Below are 25,124 nucleotides of genomic sequence, written 5' to 3' on the forward strand. Positions count from 1 at the left end.
ATTCCATGTGAACACTTGTTCAAGTCCTGACTGCTCCACTTCTGATCCAGCTCTCTGCTATGGCCTGGGAAGGCAGTAGAAGATGGCTCAAGTCCTTGGGCCCCTGCACCCATGTGGGAGACCCAGAAGCAGCTCCTGGCTCCTGGCTTTGGGGATCGGTGCAACTCCAGCCATTGCAGCCATCTGGGAGTGATCCAGTGGATGAGGGACTTTCTCTGCCTCTGCCTCTCTATAACTACGCCTTTCAAATAAATAAATTAATTAAAAAAAAAAATACCCACATCACTGACAGTTGTGCAATTCTGTAAATTAACTAAAAATCACTTGACTGAACACTTAAAACAGGTGAATTTTATGGTATGTAAATGAAGCTGTAGTAAAACTTTTTTTTGTAAAGATATCCACATCAGACATGCTATGAAAATAAAAATGTAAACTGGCACTGTGCCTGGCACATAGTAAACATTTAAAAAACATTAATGATGAGCACTATTTTAATAGAGAAGAGAATAAAAACTAGAATATTGAAGGTATATAAACTTAGATTTTAAAAAGGAATCAAGGGCATATTGGGCTTGTTGTAACCCCAGAGCACTGGATTCAACTCCCCTCATTTTACAGATGATAAAATTAGAGACTGGCAAGTACAGTGCTTCTACCAAGGTCTAGTTCAAGACCAGTCCCCGGGCCTGTTGGAGCTCACTGGTGGAATTCCCACTGCCACCCACCACCTCTCAAACAAGGACACATGGAGAATGCTTTCCTAAAGACATAACATATGAGAGAACACAGAGAACGCATGTGGAAATGTTCAACAGAAAGAATTCCAAGACCTCGAGCACAAATCAAGAAGAAACAGTCACATCCCAGCCCAGCAGCCAGGGGCCCCTGCAGCAGGGGTTGTGGGTCATGGTCGCTTAAGTGCTTAGGCAAGGCCAGGTCCCTGGTCAAATAAACTGGCTGATCACTGACCCCAAGGTCTGGTGGAGGTGATGGCACAGTCCACTCTGCTACCTCCTGACACAGGGACCTGGCAGCAGCAGCACGAGCTAGAGCCCAAAGTGAATGTGGCAGGATCCTCGGGAGCAGTCAGTCTGTGGGGTTAGCCGCTAACGAGCCACTTCTGCCCATGCTGAGTGGTTTGGCCTCAACTGTTCACCCCCTGGCCTTGCCTAGTCAGCCCCTCTGCACTCTAAGGCTTTCACTGACAATCCTGTAAATTGTCCGATTCCTCCTTCCTGGTACCCTCTGCAAACCAATGAGGAAACCTAGCACATGTGAAATGATCCGAGCTTCCTGCTTCTTTATGCATGCATTCCTCTTCTACGGGGACGTGAGAACATGGCTGGCAGACTCTGAGGCTACAACAAAAACTTACTGAATGACTCCAATGCTAAATGGGACAGAACAAGGTGTGTCTTCTAGGTGCTGACTTTCTGACACTTTAGGGGATCATAGTCAATGAGTCCGGGGTGGAATCCTCTTCCCCCACTGCCCACCCCACCCCTGAGCAGGAGTTGAGGCTAGATGGCCGGGACAGACTCCTAATGTTACATGAGCTGCTGTGGGAGAAGGGAGGGAAGGAAAGAGGGGCACAGAAGATTTAAGGCCTGAAACCGCTTTTATGAATTAGCTCAGTACACTGAAACTTTGCAATGAATGGCTGATAAAGTGCCTCATCCTTTGCAACCAACAGTTTAAATTAAAAAAAAAAAAAAAAAAGTCAGTGGAAGGGCAGGGGAAGTTCTGTCCACTCATCTGATTATGAACAAATGAGTTAAGTCTGACTTCGGCACTTCCACACAAGGCTTTCCTACGTGCGGATCACTCCATACAGTGAACACTTTGATGTCGGAGCAGGTGAGAGCTCCGGCTAAAGGTCTTCTGACATTCTTGACACTCGTAAGGCTTCTCACCAGTGTGGATTCTCTGGTGGATGACAAGCTGGGAATGCTGACTGAATGTTTTCTCACACTCACTACATTCATAAGGTTTCTCTCCAATATGAATTTTCTGGTGGAGCAGCAGCTCCGAGTTGTCCCAAAAGGTTCTTGCACACTCGCTACACTGATGGGGTTTCTCTCCAGTGTGAATTCTCTGGTGGACAATAAGGTGAGAGGTCCGCCTAAAAGCCTTGCCACACTCAAAGCACTCGTAGGGTTTCTCTCCAGTGTGAATTCTCTCATGTCTCAGAAGTTCTGAGTTCCCCCTGAAGGCCTTCCCACATTCCTTACACACGTAGGGTTTCTCACCAGTATGAATCCTAATATGTCTAATAATCTCTGAGTTTTGGCCAAAAGTCTTCCCACACTCGTTACATTCGTAGGGTTTATCCCCTGTGTGAATCCTCTGATGCCGGATAAGCTCAGAACTCTGGCCGAAGCCTTTCCCACATTCATTACACAGATACGGTTTTTCTCCAGTGTGAATTTTCTGGTGTCGAATAAGGCCTGAGCTATGCTTGAAGGCTTTGCCACACTCGTTGCACTCATGATACCTTTCTTCAGTGTGGATCCTCTGATGCTGAATAAGCTGGGAGCTAACCCGAAAGGTCTTCCCACATTCATTACACTCATAAGGTTTCTCTCCAGTGTGGATTCTCTGGTGTAGGATCAGGGCTGAGTTCTGACTGAACGCTTTACCACATTCTTCACATTTATAGGGTCTCTCTCCAGTGTGAATTCTGTGATGGTGGATGAGATGGGAGCTCTGAATGAAGGCCTTCCCGCATTCATTACAAGCAAACGGCTTCTCTCCAGCATGAATTCGCAAGTGCCTGCGAAGGCTTGAGTTCGTTCCAAAGGTCTTTCCACATTCCTTGCATTCAAAGGGTTTTTCTCCACTATGAACTCTCATATGCTGGATGAGATGTGAGTTCTGATTAAAGGCCTTCCCACATTCTTTGCACGTATGAGGCTTTTCTCCCACAGAACTTCTCGGCGTCTTGTTGGATTCTAAACTGTCTATGCAGTTTTGGCCAGAGGGAGCAAATGCACCAACTCCATCTGCTGTCGTGTCCCCCTGATGTGTCACCAGGTCTAGGCTGGGACTGCAGCCTCCTTCACTGTCATTCTCACTGGAGGGTGATTTCTTAAAGACAATCAACCCTGATGCAAAGTCTCCCCTCTGGGGAGACATCTGCTCCACAATCTCTTCTGTGGACTGTCTTGAATGTTCCTCCAGTATATCCTCTTCACACGCTGCTACAAACTGGTGGCCTTGGTAAACCACTGAGGGAAGTTTTTCTAGAACTGACCCACGTGGCTCGGATTCCTCAGAGACTTCTTCCTTGGGAATCGCCGCCTTGTTCTCGGGCCCCATCTCACAATCTGAAATGAGAGAGGTAAGTATGTAAAGTGGCTGTGGCACACTCGGTGAAGCCGATGCTGGAAGGACGCGGGGTTGACACAGCGCTCTCCGGCACACTCAAAGGTAGCCATGGCGGCCGGTGACATGACAGGATGCTGCTGAGGATCAGCAGAGACGAGGACCGCGGCTATGGTGGACGCTCTAGAGACCACAGGCCGACAACCAAGAGCGGCAGAAACGATCAGAGGAAGACACTTCAGGGAGAAACGGGAAACAAATGATAAAGAGATACTGAGGAAAGTCCCGTAAACGTGGGAGCCGGCGCCGTGGCTCACTTGGTTAATCCTCCGCCTGTGGCGCCTGCATCCCATATGGGCACCGGGTTCTAGTCCTAGTTGCTCCTCTTCCAGTCCAGCTCTCTGCTGTGGCCCTGGAGGGCAGTGGAGGATGGCCCAAGTGCTTGAGCCCTGCACCCCATGGGAGACCAGGAGGAAGCACCTGGTTCCTGGCTTTGGATCGGGCGCTGGCCATGGTGGCCATTTGGGGGGTGAACCAACAGAAGGAAGACCTTTCTCTCTCTCTCTCACTGTCTAACTCTAGCTGTCAAATATATTAAAAAAAAAAATAGATGGCGGATATATAGAAAGGTTGGGAGAAGGGACAAAGGTGGTAAGTTAATAAAAAGAACTGTCAGGTTTACAGGGAAGTCAGCACAAAATGAGTGGCCAGAGGAACTGTTCTTGGTCCAGTTCTGCAGAGCGGGGATAATAGGGAGAGAGCTTACACATTAGCTACCAAAGTAACTCTCCTTGGCTCCCTACAATTTGGTGGAATACATTTCTAGCTTTAATCTCCAGTTGACTACTGAATTATATCAATACCCTCTACTGAATAGGTAATTGAATTAACATCAATTTTTTTAGCTTTATTTGAAAGGCAGAAAGAGAGAGAATCTTCTACTTAGTGGTTCACTTTCCAAATACCCACAATGGCCAGGGATGGGCAAGAACAAAGCCAAGAGCTAGGAACTCAATGATTTCTTTCCCTAATGTTTAAAAAACCACCTGTGCCATAGTTTAAATATCCATATGTATTTGAATCAATTTCTGGATTCCATTCAGTTCTATTTATTTATTTCCTCTCCAATACCAAACAATTCAACCTGTTGTACTTTTTTCATTTAAAGTTATTAAGTAACTTATTTGAAAGGCAGGAGGAGAGACAGAGAAACAGATAGATCTCTCATCCACTAGTCCATTCCTCAAATGCTCACAACATCCAGTGCTTGTCCAGGCTGAACCCAAGAGGCAGGAACTCCACCTGGGTATCCTACATGGGTGGCAGGGACTGAAGTATTTAAGCCATCACTTGCTATCTCCCAGAGTGACCATTAGCAGGAAGCTGGAATGGTGAGCAGGACTGGGACTCAAACCCAGGTACTCGAATATGGGATGTGGTTATACCAAATGACATCTTAACTGCTGTACCCAGTGCCCACCACTGTAGTTTCATTCCCTGTTTCTTTTGCAGTTGGCAAATTCGGGCCAATTGTGCTGCTGTACTCTTGGTTCAAAATGGTGCCCTAACCATGACATCATGCACGAAGAACAGTGTAAGAGAAGAGAAGAAAGAAGTGCGTCCCCTCAACTTTAAGAAAAGTTCCCAGGAGACTTTCTTTTTTTAAAATATGTTTTATTTTTTGAAAGTCAGAGTTACAGAGAGAGAGAGGGAGAGAGAGAGAGAGAGAGAGAAATCTTCCATCTGCTGGTTCACTCCCCAATTGGCCCCAATAGTCAGAGCTGCGCCAATTCGAAGCCAGGAGCCAGGAGCTTCTTCTGGGTCTCCCATGCAGGTGCAGGGGCCCAAGCACTTGGGCCATCTTCTATTGCTTTTCCAGGCCACAGCAGAGAGCTGGATCAGAAGTAAAGCAGCTGGGACTCGAACTGGCGCCCATATGGGATGCTGGCACGGCAGGCAGCAGCTTTACCCACAGTGCCACAGTGCTGGCCCCCTCAGTAGACTTTCATTTGCAGCCTCTCTCTTTCTCTGTAACTCTGCCTTTCAAAGAAATAAATTTTTAATTTTTTAAATATTTATTTTATTTATTTGAAAGCCAGAGTTACAGAGAGGAGTGGGGAGACATAGAGAGACAGATGTCTTCCACCTGCTGGTTTACTCCCCAGATTTCCACAACAGCTAGGGCTGGGCCAGGCTGAAACCAGGAGTCACAATGCCGCCCTAATAAAAAATTATTAAAAAAAAAAAAAAGAAGAAGAAGCTTGTAGACCTGGGGCCGGCACTGTGGCAGAACAGGTTAAGCCACGGCCAACAACACTGGCATCCTATACGGGTGCTGGTTTGAGTTCCGATCCAGCTCCCTGTTAATGTGCCTGGAAAAGCAACACAGGATGGCCCAATTCCTTGGGCCCTTACACCCCTGTGGGACTCCTCCCAGATCCTGGCTTCTGCCTGGCCAGCCTCAGTCACTGTGGCCATTTGGAGACTGAACCAGTGGATAGAGGATCTCTCTCTCTCTCTCTCTCTCTCTCTTTCTGTCTCTCCTCTCTCTCTCTAACTCTGCCTTTCAATAAATAAATAAATCTTTTAAAAAAAAAAAAGCTGTAGTCTGGATACAGGGATATCGATGATGGGCTGATCTTTCACTGAAGTGAAAGATGAGATCTAACTAGGACAGCAGTAGTAGCAGGGATAAGCAGGATACATGCTAGAGAAATATGCAAGAGCTTAAATTCTGCAAGCATCGATATGTGATTGGGACAGGTATAAGGAAGAGGGAGGAGTCAAAATGGTGCCAGGGACTGGCACTGGGGCGCAGCAGGTTAAAGCCCTGGCCTGAAGCACCGGCATCCCATACAGGCACCAGTTCGAGACCCGGCTGCTCCTCTTCCGTTCCAGCTCTCTGCTATGGCCTGGGAAAGCAGTACAAGATGGCCAAAGTCCTTGGACCCCTGCTCCCACGTGGGAGACCCATAAGAAGCTCCTGGCTCCTAGTTTCAGATCGGCGCAACTCCGACCATTGCGGCCAATTGGGGAGTGAACCAGTGGATGGAAGACCTCTCTCTCTGCCTCTCCTCTCTCTGTGTAATTCTGACTTTCAAATAAATAAATAAATCTTTTAAAAAAATGGTGCCAGATCTCTCTAAATTTGAGGGATAGAAATTAGATGAATGGTAGAATCACTACTGGGAGTAACAGAGGAGGAACTAGTATAGGAGGGAAGATAATAGAAGAGCTATGTTTTAGACAAGATGAGTTTCAAAATATCCATACAGAGGTACCAAAGAATCAGTTAAAATATATTGATTTGGGGCCGGCATTGTGGTGCAGTGCTGGCATCCCATATGGGCGCCAGTTCATGTCCTGGCTACTCCACTTCTGATCCAGTTCTCTGTTATGGCCTGGGAAAGCAGTAGAGGATGGCCCAAGTCCTTGGGCCCCTGTACCTGAGTGGGAGACCCTGAAGAAGCTCCTGGTTCCTGGCTTCAGATCAGCACAGCTCTGGCCATTGCGGCCATTTGGAGAGTGAACCAACAGGTGGAAGACCTGTCTATCTCTACCTCTCTGTAACTCTTTAAAATAAATAAAATAAATCTTAAAAAATAAAATAAAGAAAGATATTGATTTAAAGCTTTAAGGAGTCAGAGAGATGGTCTGGATACAGTGCAAGAATCGTCAGGGACTAAGCTAACAATCAAAAGTATCCATTTATTTTCCACTTCACCTCAAGATCTTCCTGCTGTCAACCTCAGGGGGCTAACCTGTATGGCTGACATCAACAGGGGCTCTCTGGCTTCCAGGTGCTGTACCAATGGGGAGCACCAACAGGAGACTGTAAATGGAGAGAAGAGGGTAGCCAGGGTATTTAATCTCCTGATTCCTTCTTGTGAGGTCACCCTGGGCATGTGGAACCCTCAACTGAAGGTCATCACTCCTCTTGAGGAGTCTATTGTACCCAATCACCTCACCATCTGGCTTCCAGTAACCTCTACTACCGCTTGTCTTTTTAGGTCCAGAGCTGGTGATCACTCCACTGTGAGAGCCCCAGGTTCCTCGATGCCCTGCCATACCTATGTATCATTTATCATTCATCTCGGGCAGCCACTGTGATACAGTGGATTAAGCCACCACTTGTGATGCATACATCCCATACTGCAGTGCCAATTTGAGTCCTGGCTACTCTACTTCCAACCCAACTCCCCGCTAATGCACCTAGGAAGTAGAAGATGATGGCTTAAGTACTTAAGTCCCTGCTACTCATGGGGGAGGCCCAGATGGAGTTCTTGGCTCCTGGCACAGTCCCAGCTGTTGCAGCCATTTGGGGAGTGAACCAGTGGGTGGATAATTTCTCCCCCTCTCTCTCTCAGTTTGCTTTTCAACCAAATAAGTAAATAGTTTTTTAAAAAATAATTTTTAAAGTTAAAAAATACAATTAATCTCTCTGTATATATACCCTCCTCAAATTATCCTAAGTGAGCTGTTTCCTGTTCAGACCCTGATAACAGAGGTGAGCAGAGGAAGAGAAGTCTGCTAAGAAGAGAAATAACAGCTAATGAAGCAAGAGGAAAACCAAGAAACAGTGTCACAGAAGACACTAAGACAATGGCAGAGGGAATTTGTAAGTATCAAACGCAGTTGAGAAATCCAATAGGGTAAGAACTCAAAATGCCTACTGGGACAATTAGGTGAGAACAAATTCAATGGAATGGCAGAAGCAGAGCAGAGTAGCCACAGACTAAATAATGAATTTGCTCCTTCGTTCAAAAAAAAAAAAAAAAAAAAAAAAAAAAAGGATGAAAAGAGAAGACCAGCTTGGTCAGTAATGAGATAATGAGAGTGCAAGAGTGTGCTGCTAGATCAAAGATTTTCTCTGCCGGGAGAAAGTGAATATGTTTACATTGGAAGGTATGGTGCCAATGGAGAAAGCGGAGTTAAAAGGCGAGAAAAGATGATCAACTGAACAAACGAAGGCCTGAGAAGCAGCAGAGACTGGGTAAGGGGAGGGAAGAAGGGAAAGTGGCATTTTCTGGGTGATCATTTATGGCCCTCATTCTCTGCCAGCATTCAATCATCCACACCATGTTGATGTGAGCCTGGGGCCTCTCCACTCACCCACCAGTCCAGCCCCGGTAACACCTGGGCCCTCACACCCAGATGGAGCACACCTCCTGCTGGAATCCTGAAGTCTTGGAAGCTCTTCCTGGGACTCCTCAAGATGAGCTGGGAACTTCTTCAGCTCCCCTCCTCAGTATCTTCGCCCATTTTTTTCAAGGAGTAATCAGGATACCCCAAAACTGGATTTCTCTTTTGTTAAAATCTTTGAAAATTATAAATAATCTGTAGCTGTATAGCTGTAGGATTCTATTACAAAGAATTTAGCTATTTTCTCTGTCCATGGTACCATCTGAAACAGGAAGTATGGTCTTACATAAATTTCTTGCTAATACTCAGCCAAGAACCAGTTCCACAGGTGACATGTCAAATCCCATACACTTCCAACTCCCTTTCTGGCCTTCCTTTTCATCTTCATGTCTCTTTTTTTAAAATATTTATTTTTTTCTTTGTTGATTTTCTTAAAAAAATATATATTTATTTATTTAAAAGGCAGAGTGAATACAGAAAGAGGGAGAAACAGATAGAGATTTCTTCCATCCACTGTTTACTCCCCAAATGGCTGCCAACAGTGAGTGCTGGGTGAGGCTGAGGCCAGGAACCCAGAACTCCATGCAGACCTCTCATTTGGATGGCAGGGGCCTAAGCATTCGAGCCATACCTGCTACCTCCCAACACATTAGCAGGCAGCTGGTTTGGAAGTGCAGAGCTAGGACTGGAATTAGCATTCCACTGTGTCATAATACCAGCCCTTCCCATCATTTGGTTCTTTACAAAGTCAACATTAAAACTTAACATCTGCACCACAGATGCAAGTTGATGGAAAATTATTTGTTTACAGTAAAATAAGATACAACAGAAATCAGGTATGTATCATCCCCAACTTCACGACATGGTTCAAAATTCAAATTCAGAATATCTTCCCCAATTTAATCTCACCCCCCTCTGAGCACTTTTTTACTTTGCATTCTGTCAGTGACACACATTAATGGCATGTATCTTCTCAAATACAAATCAAGCCAATCTCCACTTGGCTGATTTTCTGAGGCACAGCCATACATCAGACCTCCTCAGATGGAAACGCTCCACTTTTTATGGCCTAAACCGAGTTCCCTAAGCACAATTTCCTACATTTTGGGCTCTCACATCTTCACTTTTGTTAATGCAGGATCAGTGGTTTCTGGAGGGAGCTAAAGATACCACCTGAAGGGCAGAGGCTGACCACGCCTGGGGCTCTGTTAGGGGCAGAGCAGGCAGATCTCCGGTAGGTCTCCGCAGTTCAGAACAGGGTTCTCAGCTCACAGACCTGGGTTTGTCCTTCCAATGCACCACAGGAGAGCAGGCTCAGACAGCTCCATTCAAAAGATACTGATGCATAAACCAGACTTCCACCTAGCAATTAACCATGAGAAATGGGCCGTGTAAAGGATCACACTGCCTAGCTGGCAATTTACATGCGAAGTCGCACAACAACCTGCAATTTGTTCAGGAGGCCTGCAGTCATAGCAGGAAGATCCTGTAAGATCAAAGATTCTTAAATAACGGTGCCTGGCCTGGAACCAGACCAGCTGGTAAAAATCAACTGGGAAATTTGTTGAACAGTGATTTCAGGGTCCCAACTTAGACCTCTCAGGAATACAATCTTCACAGAGCCAAGAGATCTGTATTTTTAACAAGTACTCTATGTGATCCTACCACCCTACTAGGTTTGAAAACCATTGTATTAGAAAGTCTTAATGATGGAATTTATCTCACTCTTTAAAAACTATTTTTATTTATTTATTTGAGAGACAGATACAGAGAGAGCTCTTATCCACTGGCCCACGCCCCAGTTGCCCACAATGGTCAGGGGAGCCAAAACCAAGAGCTGGGAATGCAATCCAGATCTCCCATGAGGAACAGCAACCTAACTACTTGAGCCATAACCACTCCCTCCCAGGTTCCACGTTAGCAGGAAGCTGGGAATCGGGAGCGGAAGCTGAAATCAAACCTAGGCAGTTCAATATGGGGCACAGTTGTCCTAACACCTTAACCACTAGGTCAAATGCCTGCCCCGGGCTCACTCTAATGCAGTACTTCCGTCTCTACCCAGAGTCTGGCTTACCAAGCAGATCAGCAAATGTGTTAAGCTGCAAAATTATAGATACATTGCCAGTTCGTGCTGACTTCTTTCCTACCTTGCATCTGGACTGTCCCTCAACTTCTAAAAGCAAAGAAGGCAGATACAACACAATCTACCAGATACCCCTTTGTGGGTTAAATACCACTTTACTGTTATGCTTATCAGACAGACTCTGGACAACTATGACAACAAAGTTTTTCCCCAACTGTCTAAGGCAGAGTTTACGCAATATCACTTTATCCCTTGAATTTATCTACCAAAAATCACATTTTAATTTGTAGTAAAAAATTATTAAATGATCTATTACTGGAGTTGGCACTTTGGCACAATGGGGTAAGCTGCAGCCTATACTGCCAGAATCCCATATGGTCACTGGTTCCAGTCTTGACTGCTCCACTTCTGATCCAACTCCCTGCTACTGTACCTGGGAAAGCAGTGGAAGATGGCCCAAATCCTGGGCCCCTGCACCCATGTGTAAGATCCAGAAGAAGCTCCTGGTTCCTGGCTTCAGCCTGGCCTGGCTCAGCCCTGGTGGCTACAGCCATCTGGGGAGTGAACCAGCAGATGGAAAATCTCTGTGTGTCTCCTTCTCTCTATATATAACTCTGCATTTCAAATAAATGAATAAAATAAATCTTTAAAAATAAATAAATAAACAAATGGTCTACTATCTAATAGCCTCATCAGGTCCCTTTAAAATTTTGCAAAAGCAGGGGCAGGCTTTTAGCATAGTGGTTAAGACACAACTTGAGCTGCCTGCATGCCAAATCAGAGTCCCAGGGTTTGAGTTCTGGCTCCACTTCTATAATCCAGCTTCCTGCTAATGTCACCCTGGGAGGCAGCAGATAATGGCTCAAGTTCTTGGGTCCCTGCCACCCACCTGGGTGACTGGAGTAAGTTCTGGCCTCCTGGCTTTGGACTGGCACAGCCCCAGGGGTTGTGAGCATGTAGGGAGTGAACCAGCAGATGGAAGATTTCTCTCTCTCTCTCTCTCTCTCTCTGTTTCAGCAGATGGAAGATTTCTCTGTGTTTCAAATATATTTTTAATTACTTGAAAAAAATTGTGAAAGCAAAGATTGGGACTTGCACTACAGAAGATCTAAGAGTATTCACTACTTCAACAGACTGTCCCTTTGTGTGATACTCCAGAGGTTTTCTTCCACCCCCAAAGGTGTGTCTTAGTAAACTTAAGAAGATGGGAGAGAGGTATGTCTATTATAGAGGAAAAGGGCAGTTGTGAAAAACAGGGTATGAAAAGAGAAACCTTTAGGCCACAGGCCCATTCTCAAGCAGATCAGTCGTAGGCAAGCATACAACTGATGTCAAGGATCTAGAAACTGATTTCCATTTGTGTGCCCAAACACACACGTCACAGAAAGTCTGTCTGTATACCCCCTCCCCGTACTCCCACCTGAGGCCTGTAGCATTCCGGGCAGAAAACAGGGGAGCAAGGTCTCAGTGGTCAGAGGTACAAGAGGAGCAGGACGAGGGAGAGACAGAGACTCTTCATTTGAGACCAGTGTAGCACGTGCAAGGTTAGGCCGTGGAAGGAGGAGGTAAACGAAGACGCACTGGCGTTTTGGCGTGGTGAGTAACGACGAGTGCTCACGCGTGCTAAGCAATCTGCAGGCATCTCCTTGAACCCTCACGTGCTCCTCAAGGGACATGTGGCCAGAGAACGCGCATGCGAGGAGCCGTCAGCAAGCCCTCCCGACTTTGTCCAGCGCACTCTGCGCAGCACTGGAGCAAGCCAGGAATCTGGGGAGACCCGTGTGGTTGGAACTGTGAGCCAGGACATACGAGAGCTGAATGACGGAGTGAGATAGGGTGGCAAATGAAGGGGGCTGGGTGGGGCGAGGGGAATGGAAGCGAACAGAGGGAGGCACAATGGTTGAATTTGGTTTGTCCCTGCCAAAACTCACGTTGAAATTAAACTGCCAGCACAACAGTATCGAGAGGGGGTGGAGCCTCTGAGAAACGTTTGGTCACAGGGCTCTGCCCTCACGAAGGCCTGGTGAGGGTGGGTTAGCTCTGTGGGAATGGGCTGGTTTTGAAAGCGCAAGATGCTACAAAGTGGATGAGTCCCCTTTGTCCTTCCCCCTGCACTTGCTCACCTGCCCTTCGAGTTTCCCACCAGAAACTGAAGCAGCACGAAGCCCTAACAGCGCCATGTGCTTGAACATCCCAGCCTGCAGAACCACCAGCCAAAATGAACTTCTCTGCGATACATATTACTCAGTCGCAGGCATTTTGCTACAGCCACAGACACTTGACCGAGATGGGAGGCACAGAGGGTGAAGACCAGGGGAAGGCATTCCAGAAACTGGGAGTAAGCTTGACGGTGAACATCCAAATTTACAATACACTAAAAATCATATCCTTTGCAACTGTTAAAATTATGATGAGAAACAGAAACAGTTTTGGGTGTTCATTTATAAATACGAAAGGGTATACAATGCTTTCTGAAATTATTTCATGGGGTATTAGTGCAAAAATGTTTGCAGTGCCTCTGCTCTCTTAGGAAAGCTGACCTCCCCCAAGAGCTCCCAGGGTGCGTCCCGAGTTAACCTGGTCAGAAGAACTCCATCTTCCTCGCAAGTGACTGGCTGAGACAGCATGGATTCAGGAACACACACACGCCTTCATCTGGGCCAGTCCCTGCAGGTTTGCAGGGAGCTTCTGGGAACGGTTTCCCTCCACTCCAAGGGTGCCACAGGGACAGGCAACGATGCACACGATCTCGCCACCAGATGATGGAACAAGGCAGGCTGACTTAAGAAAAGCAAGGGAACAGGACCCGGCGCCGTGGGACCAAGTCAGTCCTGAAACCTACACCTCTGGACTTCCAATTATGACAGTTCCCAGATGCGCGGATTTTTAAGCCTGCTTGCGTAGAATTCTGAAACAAACGCTTTCCCTTCTGAAAGGCCAGGTCCCACCCCTTCCTCCACAGCCTGCACTAACACTGCAGAAAGACGGTTCTCTTGGTCCTGGGAACCAGCATTTTCCTGGGCTTTCCCCACCTCTCTGGATACCATAGTTATTACTTCACTTCCTGCGTATTGCTCCCCAAGGCCTACAGAATAAAGACTTCTCCACAGGGCTCGGGGCACCCTCACAAGCCGGTCATCCATGTCCGTTCCCTTCCCTATTTCCTGTCCCACGATCTCCATTCACTGCTGGAGGCTGCAGTTCAAACACATTCTATTCCTTAAAGTTTCTTTGAGGGGGCCAGCGCCGTGGCTCACTTGGTTAATCCTCCCCCTGCGGCACTGGCATCCCATATGGACACCGGGTTCTAGTCCCGGTTGCCCCTCTTCCAGTCCAGCTCTCTGCTGTGGCCCGGGAAGGCAGTGGAGGATAGCCCAAGTGCTTGGGCCCTGCACCGGCATGGGAGACCAGGAAGAAGCACCTGGCTCCTGGCTTCCGATTGGCGCAGCGCCGGCCGTAGCGGCCATTTGGGGAGGGAACCAACGGAAGGAAGACCTTTCTCTGTCTCTCTCTCACTGTCTATAACTCTACCTGTCCAAAAAAAAAAAAAAAAAAAAAAAAGGTTTCTTTGAGAACAAGTGAAGTTATGCCCACTCCCTGAAGTATCGATGACCAGCCCCGCCCTTAAACACCTTCAAGACCGGGCTCAAGCCTGGACAACCCTTTCCACCAGCAGCCCATGAGCTAAGCGACCTTCTGCTCATCTTGGCTTTCCTGGCAACTAAGCGCATTTGACACAGCTGGTGAATGTTCAGTGACTAGGTCTAAGTGTCCAATCTATATAACAAATCTGCAATACTCTTAAAGGCTAACTGGGTATTTCCTTCACCTCTGTGTCTAAAGAGCTCAGGACACTGACATACAGCTGGTTCCAAAACCCACTGTGCATGCTATTTAATTTGAAGCGCTGCTAGCCGCCTCTCATCTGTCCTGCCTCGGTTCCCGCAGCCAAGTGGGCAATACGAACTCTACACTCAAACCCTCCTCTTCTTCATAACTAACTCTCATCAGCCGACAGCCTGCCTGTAAGCACAGGGCACACTCTGCCCTGGGGGTCTCGCGTTCTTGACGCTGCCCGCCATTTCTTCCCACATGTTAACTTGGCAGTCAATGTCAGAGAAAACCACCATAGCCATCGGCCTGGAGGTCGGGACCAAGGCAGGTGTCCCCTCCTCTCCGTTCCCTGAGGCTGACAGACGCCAGCGCCGGGCACCGATCCTGGCAGTGGGGGAAATGGAGGCCCTGGGGGGGGACCCTAAACTCCAAGGTCACACAGCGAACCGGGGTCAGGAACGGGCCTTGGAGGTGCGGTTTCGGCCCAGCTCGCGGGCTGGGGAGTCGGGAGCCCCGAGCCTTCCCCCCGCCCCCCGGCCGTGACGGAATGAGAGCTCACCGCAGGCCGCTACCGCCCCCACGCTCACCCGGCTCGGGCTCCCGGGGCCGCTCGGCCGCTCGTGTGGCTCCCGCAGCTGTTGTCTCGGTGTCACGGGCGACGGGCATCGGCCACTTCCGGTACCCGGGCGGCACTCCAGCCAATCAGCGCGCGCCGCACGCGGCCGGAGGAACAGGTGGTCAGCGCGCCGCCGCCACGGTGCCCCGTCCCTTTGCCAGCTTTGCCTTTCGCCGGTGCTCGCCCTGACCCAAGCCCCACCTCGCCGCCGCCGCCTCACGAGCGAGCTCCCTGGACTGACCCTGTGCACCAGGCGACGCCCACTTCGGCCCTGGGATCACTGACGAGCCGGGTCCTCCCGCTTTCCTAGAACGGCTCCCGGGATGCACTTCCGCCCCGTGAGCGGCCGCTCTGCGCGCTGGTGTCGCTCCCCACGCATGGATCCGGGCTGCGCGGGTTGGGGACTCCTGGGACCGTGTTCGCCTTCTCTTTGACGCGCGCAGCCTGCAAAGCTCTTATCCCCTCCCTCTTCTGAGTCCCGTGGGATGCTGAGGCACAGGCCATTCACCTGCTAGGAGCGAGTGGGGACCTGTCTTAAGGGAGCGATGCTTGGGCTGCAGTCTGAGGGTTGAGCGGGGCTTCGCTGGGTTAAGAACGAGAGGAGAGCGCTTCAGGCACTGGGAAGGGCGCGCTCCGCCCTTCGCCTTATCCTCATTGAACGAGCGTGGTGTGCTCTCTCCGCAGAACCCTGTCACTTGTTAAACTTCCTCCATAGCTGTGCACGGCCAGCACCGCTGTGCCGAGGAGGGTGTAGCCTGGAGCCTAGCACCCGTCCTCAATGTCGGGAAGCGGGTGGTGCGATTTGCTCAGGCTGGGTCTTCTGCCTGCAAGTCATGTTGAGGGCAGGCTTCTGTGTTTGCCTGACCACCGGTCATAATCCTGTGAAACAAGGAAGAAGTGCCGGCCCTTAAAACGCGGGTATTGTGCATACATCCAGGACAGAAGCTGGAAAGGGAAGGTCTCACTTGAGTTCATCATTGGAGTTAGGCGCTGGACTCCAGTGCCCAGGGCTTCGGCCACTGTCACACCAATATCCCAAACGATCTTGCCTGGGAGGTGTTAACCCTGACTCAGCCATAATGTCTGTTTTGCTTGGCCAGGCTAAAGGTGAGTGGGGAAAAAAATTACACGTTTTGGAGAAGAGGCCTAAGACAGTGTTATGGTCTCTGCTTTTCACAGGTTTCTGACTTGTGCTCAGAAGTCATTTTCTTCTTTTTCTGTCACTTGTCTGTTGTTTTCCATGGTTGCTATTTCAGTTTTCGTCACTCTGTTCAAACTTTTCTCTTACCCATGATCCAAGAGGAATCAGTTACTATCCAGTCATTGCCAGCTAAGTTCACCCCAAGGAAAGACGCCTGGACCACAAAAGCATTCCAAGTGTGAAAGGACCAAGTGTGGAAGACATTTGGTTCTTCTTTTTCTTTGTTTTTAATGTATTTATATGAAAGGCAGAGTGACAGAGAGAAGGGGAGACAGAGAAAGAGGTCTTCAATCGCTGGTTCACTTCCCAAATTGTCAGAACGGCCAAGGCTGGGCCAGGCTGAAGCCAGGAGCCTGGAACTCCATCCAGGTCTGCCACACGGATGGCAGGGACCCAAGCACTCTGCTTTCCCAGGAACATTAGTGGAGAGCTGGATTGGAAGTGGAACAGTGAGGACTCAATCTGACTCTGATGTGGGATTATGGAATGCTAATGTTGCAGGAGGTGGCTTAACCCACTGCACCACAACACCAGCCTCTATACGGACTTTTTTTTTGATATTTACTTATTTATTTGAGAGGCAGAGTTACAGAGGGAGAGACATAGAAAAAGGTCTTTAAAAAAAAGATGTATTTATTTATTTACTTGAAAGAGTTACAGAGAGGCAGAGGCAAAGAGAGAGAGAGAAGTCTTCCATCCACTGGTTCACTCCCCAGATGGCCTCAAGGGCCAGAGCTTGGTCAATCTGAAGCCAGGAGCTTCTTCCAGGTTTCCCATGTAGGTGCAGGGGCCCAAGTATAACTTGGGCCATTCTCTATTGCTTTCTCAAGCCATAGCAGAGAGCTGGATCAGAAGTGGAGCATCCGAGATTGGCACAGCGCGCCGGCTGCAACATGCCTGCCATGGTGGCCACTTGGAGGGTGAACCAATGGAAAAAGGAAGACCTTTCTCTCTGTCTCTCTCTCACTAACTCTGTCAAAAAAAAAAAAAAAAAGTGGAGCATCCAGGACTCGAACCAGTGCCCACATGGAATGCCAGCATTGTAAGTGGCAACTTTACCTGCTGCGCCACAGCACTGGTCCCTCTATGTTGACTTTATCTAGCACACTTGCACTAGTGAGTATTTGCCCAGGTCAGTGATTCTCAACCTTGTCTGCACGTTGGACTTTCCAGGAAATCTTTGAAAACACTAACATCTGATTCCACCCAGATAGGTTCTGTTGAATTTGCTCTGAGATACAATCAGGCTATGCAGTTTTGTTTTGTCTTTAACTCTCCAGGTCATTCTAACATTCAGCCAAAGTTGAAAAGCAACAGCACGGGTCAGTGGTCTTCAAGTATGTTCTCTGAACCAGCAGTGTTAGCATCACCTGGGAACTTGTTAGAAATGCAGTCTCGGGCCCCACCCACAGATCTCTCAAATCCAGTTAGAACTCAGCAAACTGTGTTTCAACCCTTCAGGGTTCCGATGCATACTGAAGTCTGGGAGTCACTGGCCCGGGCACTGACAGTGCTTCATTTGATCATCCCTTGGATTCGGGATGTCTCCTCCCAGCTGTTGCCTTGCCAACCATCTGTGTTATTGCACTAACCAATCCAGGAGCCATCTGGTGCAATGGGAGAGAGATCAAGCCATATGTTCCACAAATGCTACTCCCATTTCCAACGCATAAGAGAACGTGTGTGTCTGAACAGGAGCTGATGTTGCAGGGCCAGTGAATAGGCTTGAGACAGCCAGAGAACTGAGTTTGTAGCTAAGTATGAGCAGTTTTGTTCCTCTAGAAAAACTGGTAGGTGGGAACCTGGACCACCTCCGGAATTCACACAGGACAATAAAAGACATAGTGCTCTTGTTCATCCTTGTCCTTTCTATTTCTGGAAGGTGTGGGAAGGAGGGCTCCAAGTACTGGCTGCACTCTTTAAAAAAAAAAATAGTTATTAGACAGACAGAGCTTCCATCTGCTGATTCATTGCCCAAAGCAGTGTGGGGGAAGGAGAGGAACTCAGTCTGGGTCTCTCACATGGGTAACGCGAACCCAACTGTGACCTATCACCACTACCTCCCAAGGTACACAATTAGCAAGAAACTGGAGCCAGGATCCAGAACTAGGACTTGAATCCAGGCACTCTGATATGGGATACGGGCATCTTAATCTCTAAACACCCACCTCTGTACTCCCTTCTTGTACTTTAAAACTACATTGTCTTGGCCAGTGCCGCGGCTCTATTGGCTAATCCTCCACCTGCGGTGCCGGCACACCGGGTTCTAGTCCCGGTTGGGGTGCTGGATTCTCTCCTGGTTGCCCCTCTTCCAGGCCAGCTCTCTGCTGTGGCCTGGGAGTGCAGTGGAGGATGGCCCAAGTCCTTGGGCCCTGCACCCACATGGGAGACCAGGAGAAGCTCCTGGCTCCTGGCTTCGGATCAGCGCGGTGTGCCGGCCACAGCGGCCATTGGAGGGTGAACAAATGGTAAAGGAAGACCTTTCTCTCTGTCTCTGTCTCTGTCTCTCTCTCTCTCTCTCTCACTGTCCATTCTGCCTGTCCAAAAAAAAAAAAAAAAAAAAAAAAAAAAAAAAAAAAACCTACATTGTCTCTCAAATTACTTTATGACTCTGATTTGAGCCTGCCTAGTTGCTGTTCATAATTGTATTTTCAGTTGTCTGTGGGCCACATTCCAAGTATTATTGGGCCGTGAGTATCTACAATCAGTGTCCTCAGAATTCACAAGTATTGTTACATGTAAGCCATGGCTAGGATTCTCGAAGGAAGGACTAAGAGATTTGTACCCACCTCATGAACCTTCAGGTCTCTCCAAGTCCCTTCTCCAACAAACATAAAACTTGGGTCTGGGCCAGTCTAACACATGGACTTGAATAATAACCTAACACTGGCTTGGATAGCTTTCCCCTGCTGTATACCACATTCTCCCCACACCCACTCACTTACTAGCATTACCTCTTTCTCTCTCCTGCCTGCCTTCTTAAAAAAAAGATTTATTTATTTATCTATTTAAGAAGCAGAGTTATAGACAGAGAGGGGCAGAGAGAGAGCGGTCTTCCATCTGCTAGTTCACTCCCCAAATGGCTGTAACAGCTGGGGCTGAGCCGATCTGAAGCCAGGAGCCAGGAGCTTCTTGCAGGTTTCCTAAGTGGGTTCAGGGGCCCAAGCACTTGGGCCATCTTCCACTGCTTTCTCAGGCTAAAGCAGAGAGCTGAATCAGAAGAGGAGCAGCCAGGACATGAACCGGTGCCCATATGAGATGCCAGTGCTGCAGGCAGAGGCTTAGCCTACTATGCCATGGCGCCGCCTTCTTTCACAGAACATTCCACACACCCAGAGTTTTCACTCCCTGTGACACAGATGCATCTTGCCATATGTGACTTAACCATTTCCTGAGGACAGACAGCTCCCCTTGAGGGCCAGGACTGCATTATGTGCCTCCAGAGGGTCCTGTCCAATGGAGACTTGCTGAACTAAAACACTCACATCTTACCTCCGTGCACCCACGCAACTGGCTAACGCTGAATTAAGGCTCAAGTCCTCAGTTCCTCCTCACACCTGCAGCTGTGAAGATGCAAGGAAATAGAACAAGGGAGGCAACTTCCTACTTGAGAACGGACAATTGTACCAAGGAAGCCAGAGCGACAATTCAAAGCCTAAACCAGTAAGGTCACAATTTTTACTCTGCTTCAATGGCAGATCCTTCTTAGACAAGCTCTCTAAGCCTAAGCTATAAAGTCCATATTTCTGTTTCGTGAAACCACCTACCTTTTCATAATAGGTAAAATACAGCAACATCCCGGGCCTGCATTTTGGCACAGTGGGTTAAGCTGCCTCCTGCAGACGCAACATCCCATGTCAGAGCATCATTTCTATTCCTGGCTGCTCTGCTTCCAGTCCAGCTCCCTGCTAATGCGCCTGGGAAAGCAGCAGAAGAGGGCCTCTGCCATCCATGTGGGAGATCCAGATGCAGTTCCAGGCTCTTGGCTTTGGTCAGGCCCAGCCCAGCTGCTACGGCCATTTTGGGGAGTGAATCTTCAGATGGAAAATCTCTCTCTCTCTCTCCGTCTTTGTCACTCCACCTTTCAAATAAATAAATCTTAAAAAGAAAAAAAAATATACAATATGGCTCCATGAGGATGTAAAGGTCATAATAATGTCATTCTAATAAAATTACCATGGACAACACTCCCACTCCCATCATGCAACTAAGCCATGACACCCCCGAGATTTCCTAAAAAGGGAAAGAAAATGGGTGATATGCAAGCCCCACCCCAAACCATGCACCTTTGAATATTCAACTAAGCCCCACCCCAGATGCCAGCCCCTATGCCTCCGGGTCACATACACAGTCTCAAACATTGTTGAGTGAAGCTCTTCTGTATTCATTCTTTTTTTAAAAAAAAAGGATTTATTTATTTATTTGAAAGTCAGAGTTAAACAGAGAGAGAAGGAGAGGCAGAGAGAGAGAGATGTCTTCCATCCGCTGGTTTACTCCCCAATTGGCCGCAACACCCAGAGCTGCACCAATCTGAAGCCAGGAGCCAGGAGCTTCTTCTGGGTCTCCCACGTGGGTGCAGGGGCCCAAGGACTTGGGCCATCTTCCACTGCTTTCCCAGGCTATAGCAGAGAGCTGGATGGGAAGTGGAGCAGCTGGGTCTTGAACCAGCGCCCATGTGGGATGCTGGCACTTCAGGCCAGAACATTAACCTGCTACACCACAGCACTAGTCCCCTGCATTCATTCTTGAATGTGGGCTTCCACTTTGGATATAAATATGTCTTGCTTCTTTGCTGACCTTTATATGTCTGTCTTTAATTAATTCCTGTGACAGAGAAGAGAATGTGGGCACAGTCAGCCCACAGTGTTCCCAAATGTCTAATTTTATTTTTGTTCCCTGTGCTTTAGGAATCATATTCAATAAAAACCGTTGCCCCATCCAACGTCAAGGAGTTTTCCCCCATGTTTCCTTCTAGTAGTTGTATGGCTTCAGACCCATGCTGAAGTCAAGTCTTTAATCCATTCTGAGTTAATTTTTGTATGTGGTGTGAATAAGGGTCTAATTCATTCTTCTGCATGTGGCTACCCAGTTTCCCCAGCACCATGTGTTGAAAACCTGTCCTTTTCTCATTGTGTGTTCATGGCATCTTTGTTGGGAATCAACTGACTGTAAATGTGTAGATCTAATTCTATATTCATGGTGTTATTTTCCCACCTCAAGATGTGGTTCATCAAAAAAATCTCTGATGAACAATTCATTCCTCCAAAAGAATCCCTTTTCTCTTTTTTATTTTTATATTTTCTTTTAAGATTTATTTATTGGCTGGTGCCACGGCTCAATATGCTAATCCTCCGCCTGTGGCACCGGCACACCAGGTTCTAGTCCCGGTCGGGGTGCCGGATTCTGTCCCGGTTGCCCCTCTTCCAGGCCAGCTCTCTGCTGTGGCCCGGGAGTGCAGTGGAGGATGGCCCAAGTCCTTGGGCCCTGCACCCGCATGGGAGACCAGGATAAGTACCTGGCTCCTGCCATTGGATCAGCATGGTGCGCCGGCAGCAGCGCTCTGGCCACAGCGGCCATTGGAGGGTGAACCAACGGTAAAGGAAGACCTTTCTCTCTGTCTCTCTCACTGTCCACTCTACCTGTCAAAAAAAAAAAAAAAAAAAACCAGAAAATTAAAAAAACGAGAGAGAATTATTTAGTTATTTGAAAGGCAGAGTTACAGAGAGGCAGAGGCAGAGAGAGAGAGAGAGATCGATCTTCCTTCCACAGGTTCACTCCCCAGATGGCCACAACAGCCGGGGCTGGACCAACCTGAAGCTAGGAGCTAGGAGCTAGGAGCTAGGAGCTTTCCCTGGGTCTCCCATGTGGGTACAGGGGCCCAAGGACTTGGGCCATCTTCTACTGCTTTCCCAGGCCGTAGCAGAGAGCTGGATTGGAAGTGGAGCAGCTGGGTCACGAACTGGCGCTCATATGGGATCCCGGCACTACAGGCGGCAGCTTTACATGCTACGCCACAGGGCCTGCCCCTTTCTCTTTTTTTCAAAAAGATTCATTTAAAAGGCAGAGTTACAGGCCGGCACCACGGCTCGCTAGGCAAATCCTCCGCCTGCAGCGCCGGCACACTGGGTTCTAGTCCCAGTCGGGGCACCGGATTCTGTCCCGGTTGCCCCTCTTCCAGGCCAGCTCTCTGCTGTGGCCAGGGAGTGCAGTGGAGGATGGCCCGGGTGCTTGGGCCCTCCACCCCATGGGAGACCAGGAGAAGCACCTGGCTCCTGGCTTTGGATCAGTGCACCGGCGCGGCAGCCATTGGAGGGTGAACCAACAGCAAAGGAAGACCTTTCTCTCTGTCTCTCTCTCTCACTGTCCACTATGCTTGTCAAAAAAAAAAAAAAAAGGCAGAGTTACAGAGAGGGAGACACTGAAGGAGATCCTCCATCCAATGGTTCATTCCCTAAATGGCCACAACAGCCAGGGCTGGGCTAAAGCTAGGAGCCAGGAACTTCCCCCCGAGCACATAGGTCATCTACTGCTTTTCCAGGCACACCAGCAGGGAGCTAAAGATCCCTTCTCTATGACAAAACCCTTAGTCAGCTAATGGTCCAAACAGGACATTTCAAATCTAGCATTCAGAAAATCCACATTTGCCTTACACGTGCATGAGTGTCTCCTGCCAAGATAAAACCCGTACAGTGGTGGAGTTTGAGTTATTCACATGGTTTCTACACATGGGTTACTTTCAGACCTTATTCAGAACAAGCACAGAGCTTTCCTTGCATTTCTCACTGATCCTTTCCCCTTTGTCTCTCCTGATGAGTTCAGTTGACCTGTGGTAGCTTGTGTTCTTTTGATTGCTGTCCACTCCTCACCTGCCCTGCCCTCGGACTGCACCTGCAGCGTGTCTGTGACCACAGATGGTTTATACATGTTGGCTGACACATGCTTATGTGGCAAGTCTTCTAAGATTACCTTTTTTTTTTTTTTACAGTGGCCGTCAAGAAACAGTGTCTTAACACAGAAGTCTGAAACTCATGGGAGGAATTTTAGGCACAGGATGAAGGTGATGAAAACAGCCAATGTTGCCAACTGACTTCTCAGTGCCCCGACAGCTCTACAACTGAGTACTTACCTGAACTCAACTCTTTTGTAGGATGGATGAGGGCCATTGGCTAACACTAGAGTCCACACTTTCTACATAACACCTGCAGGTCAATAAACCAAAAGGTAACAACCAGATGGCTGACTCGTGAAGTGGTTGATCTCAATGATGTGGCATATTGGAAAGCTTTTTATGGAGGGGTCCTCAAACAGAATTGGGTTAAAGTATGTTAGTAGTGTAAGGAGCTGATGTTTGCAGATATTTTAAATTCATCTTTATTTATGTTCCCTCTCCCCTCTTTCTTGTCCCACTGGACAAACCTTTTAGCTTTATCCAGTATTTCCATATTTTTTCATAGGGTCACCCCTGGATCAACAGCAATCAATTTTAAAGCTATACATTCCAGATGCTCAAAACTAGACCCCTCCCACTTGTGATAGTGTGTATACTTTCACCTATTGGTTCTGGAGCCAACGGAAGACACAGTGTTCTAGGCAGTGTCTTTGGTTCCCAGATGTTAGGATAATTTGGAACCATCTGGCCATTTGTTAAAAGTCACCAGAGCCCATCAGGGGCAAAGCTGCACCTCCCACCCTACTGCTTACTATGGGATGTGGGTTGTTAGAGTGACAGAAGACAGAGGAGACTGGGCAGTGTGGAGAGGGGCATAAAAATTACATTAGGATCTGTGAAAATCGAAGAAGCTTCTTCTCTCCTCTCGACAAGCCTAGGTGCTAAAGTGTGCAATGTGGTGGACGTTTCAGGTCCCTCAGAGAACAAAGAACTGATCTGCCCTTGTAGTCTCTATTCAGAACTGCATGCCACACTCAGACAACACTTGTTTATGTTAGCACTCAGCTTGTATGGCCAGCCATCTGCCCTAAAATCCTGAATTCTTCTTCATATCCTAAGATCAAGAACTTTAACTTGGGGGAGGATCTAGAACTTTTATCTACTTGGAAAGGAGACCCAAAGGGTTCTGTCCAAAGCCAAGCATTTGCTTTTAAAGGGCACATGTCCGAGGGGCCACCACTATAGAATAGCAGGTAAAGCTGCCGCCTGCAGTGCTGGCATCCCATATGGGTGCCGGTTCGAGTCCCGGCTGCTCCACTTCCACTCCAGCTCTCTGCAATGGCCTGGGAAAGCAGTAAAAGATGGCCCAAGTCCTTAGGCTCCTGAACCTAACTGGGAAACAAAGAAGACACTTCTGGTTCCTGGCTTTGGATCAGCACAGCTCCGGCTGTTGCGGCCATCTGGGGAGTGAAGCAGCAGATGGAAGACCTCTCTCAATCTCTCTCTCTCTCTCTCTCTCTCTCTCTCTCTCTCTCTCTCTCTGCCTCTGCCTCTCTGTAACTCTTCCTTTCAAATAAATAACTCTTTAAAAATAAATAAATAAATAGGACATGTCCTGACATCTCCAAATGTCAGAATCAGGAGAGATTCTATCCACTCAAAACTCTACCATTTCATGGAAGGCAGGTTGAATGGGCAGGGTCTCTTCCATTCTTTGGCAGCAAAATAGAACAAGATGGCAAAGTTTTAGGGTGAAAAAATTTCCATGGCTGGTTTCTAGACCAAATAGTTTAGGAATTCTGGAGGCAAAACCAGGTTATTCCAATGTGCTACCAGGTTGAGAGTCTTAGGTTAAACTCCTGAGGAGCCACTCGGAGCTGGGCTGAGATGGAATTCACATACTCCAGCTACTTCCAGTACTCCAGACAAGGCGTGTACACCAGGGCAGAAGTGGAATTCTAATCACAAGAAGGGAGGGAGGGCTGGCATGTTAGTTAAGGGTTAAGGACCAGCGCCAGCGTTACAGCAGGGC

The 25,124-nt window shown here is 48.1% G+C and overlaps 1 protein-coding gene across 5 annotated transcripts; it reads right to left on the reverse strand.

Moving 5' to 3' along the window:
• Window positions 1-1,602: 1,602 nt before the first annotated feature.
• On the reverse strand, window positions 1,603-18,767 carry ZFP3 (ZFP3 zinc finger protein). 5 transcript variants are annotated; one of them, XM_070061270.1, is made up of 3 exons: window positions 14,974-15,074; window positions 13,130-13,333; window positions 1,603-3,329 (listed from the first exon to the last, which is right to left on the reverse strand). In XM_070061270.1, the coding sequence occupies exon 3, from the start codon at window positions 3,319-3,321 to the stop codon at window positions 1,825-1,827; it is 1,497 nt and encodes a 498-aa protein (XP_069917371.1). In that variant the 5' UTR covers window positions 3,322-3,329; window positions 13,130-13,333; window positions 14,974-15,074; the 3' UTR covers window positions 1,603-1,824. The 5 variants fall into 5 exon arrangements, with proteins under 5 accessions (XP_069917371.1, XP_051681279.2, XP_051681276.2 ...); XM_051825319.2 differs by lacking the exons at window positions 13,130-13,333; window positions 14,974-15,074 and adding an exon at window positions 15,244-18,767; XM_051825316.2 differs by lacking the exon at window positions 13,130-13,333 and having other exon boundaries at window positions 14,974-15,264.
• Between the last annotated feature and the right edge of the window lie 6,357 nt (window positions 18,768-25,124).

This window comes from Oryctolagus cuniculus, chromosome 17 (assembly GCF_964237555.1).
Source record: "Oryctolagus cuniculus chromosome 17, mOryCun1.1, whole genome shotgun sequence".
Classification (NCBI taxonomy): Eukaryota; Metazoa; Chordata; class Mammalia; order Lagomorpha; family Leporidae; genus Oryctolagus; species Oryctolagus cuniculus.

What these genes read in the sequence shown, in the direction of transcription:
- ZFP3 (XM_051825316.2), bottom strand. Translation starts at nt 15,052, where the DNA reads ATGCCCGTCGCCCGTGACACCGAGACAACAGCTGCGGGAGCCACACGA. An exon ending in GCCCCGGGAGCCCGAGCCGG is followed by an intron (nt 3,330 to 14,973) that starts GTGAGCGTGGGG and finishes CTCTCATTTCAG; the next exon opens with ATTGTGAGATGGGGCCCGAG.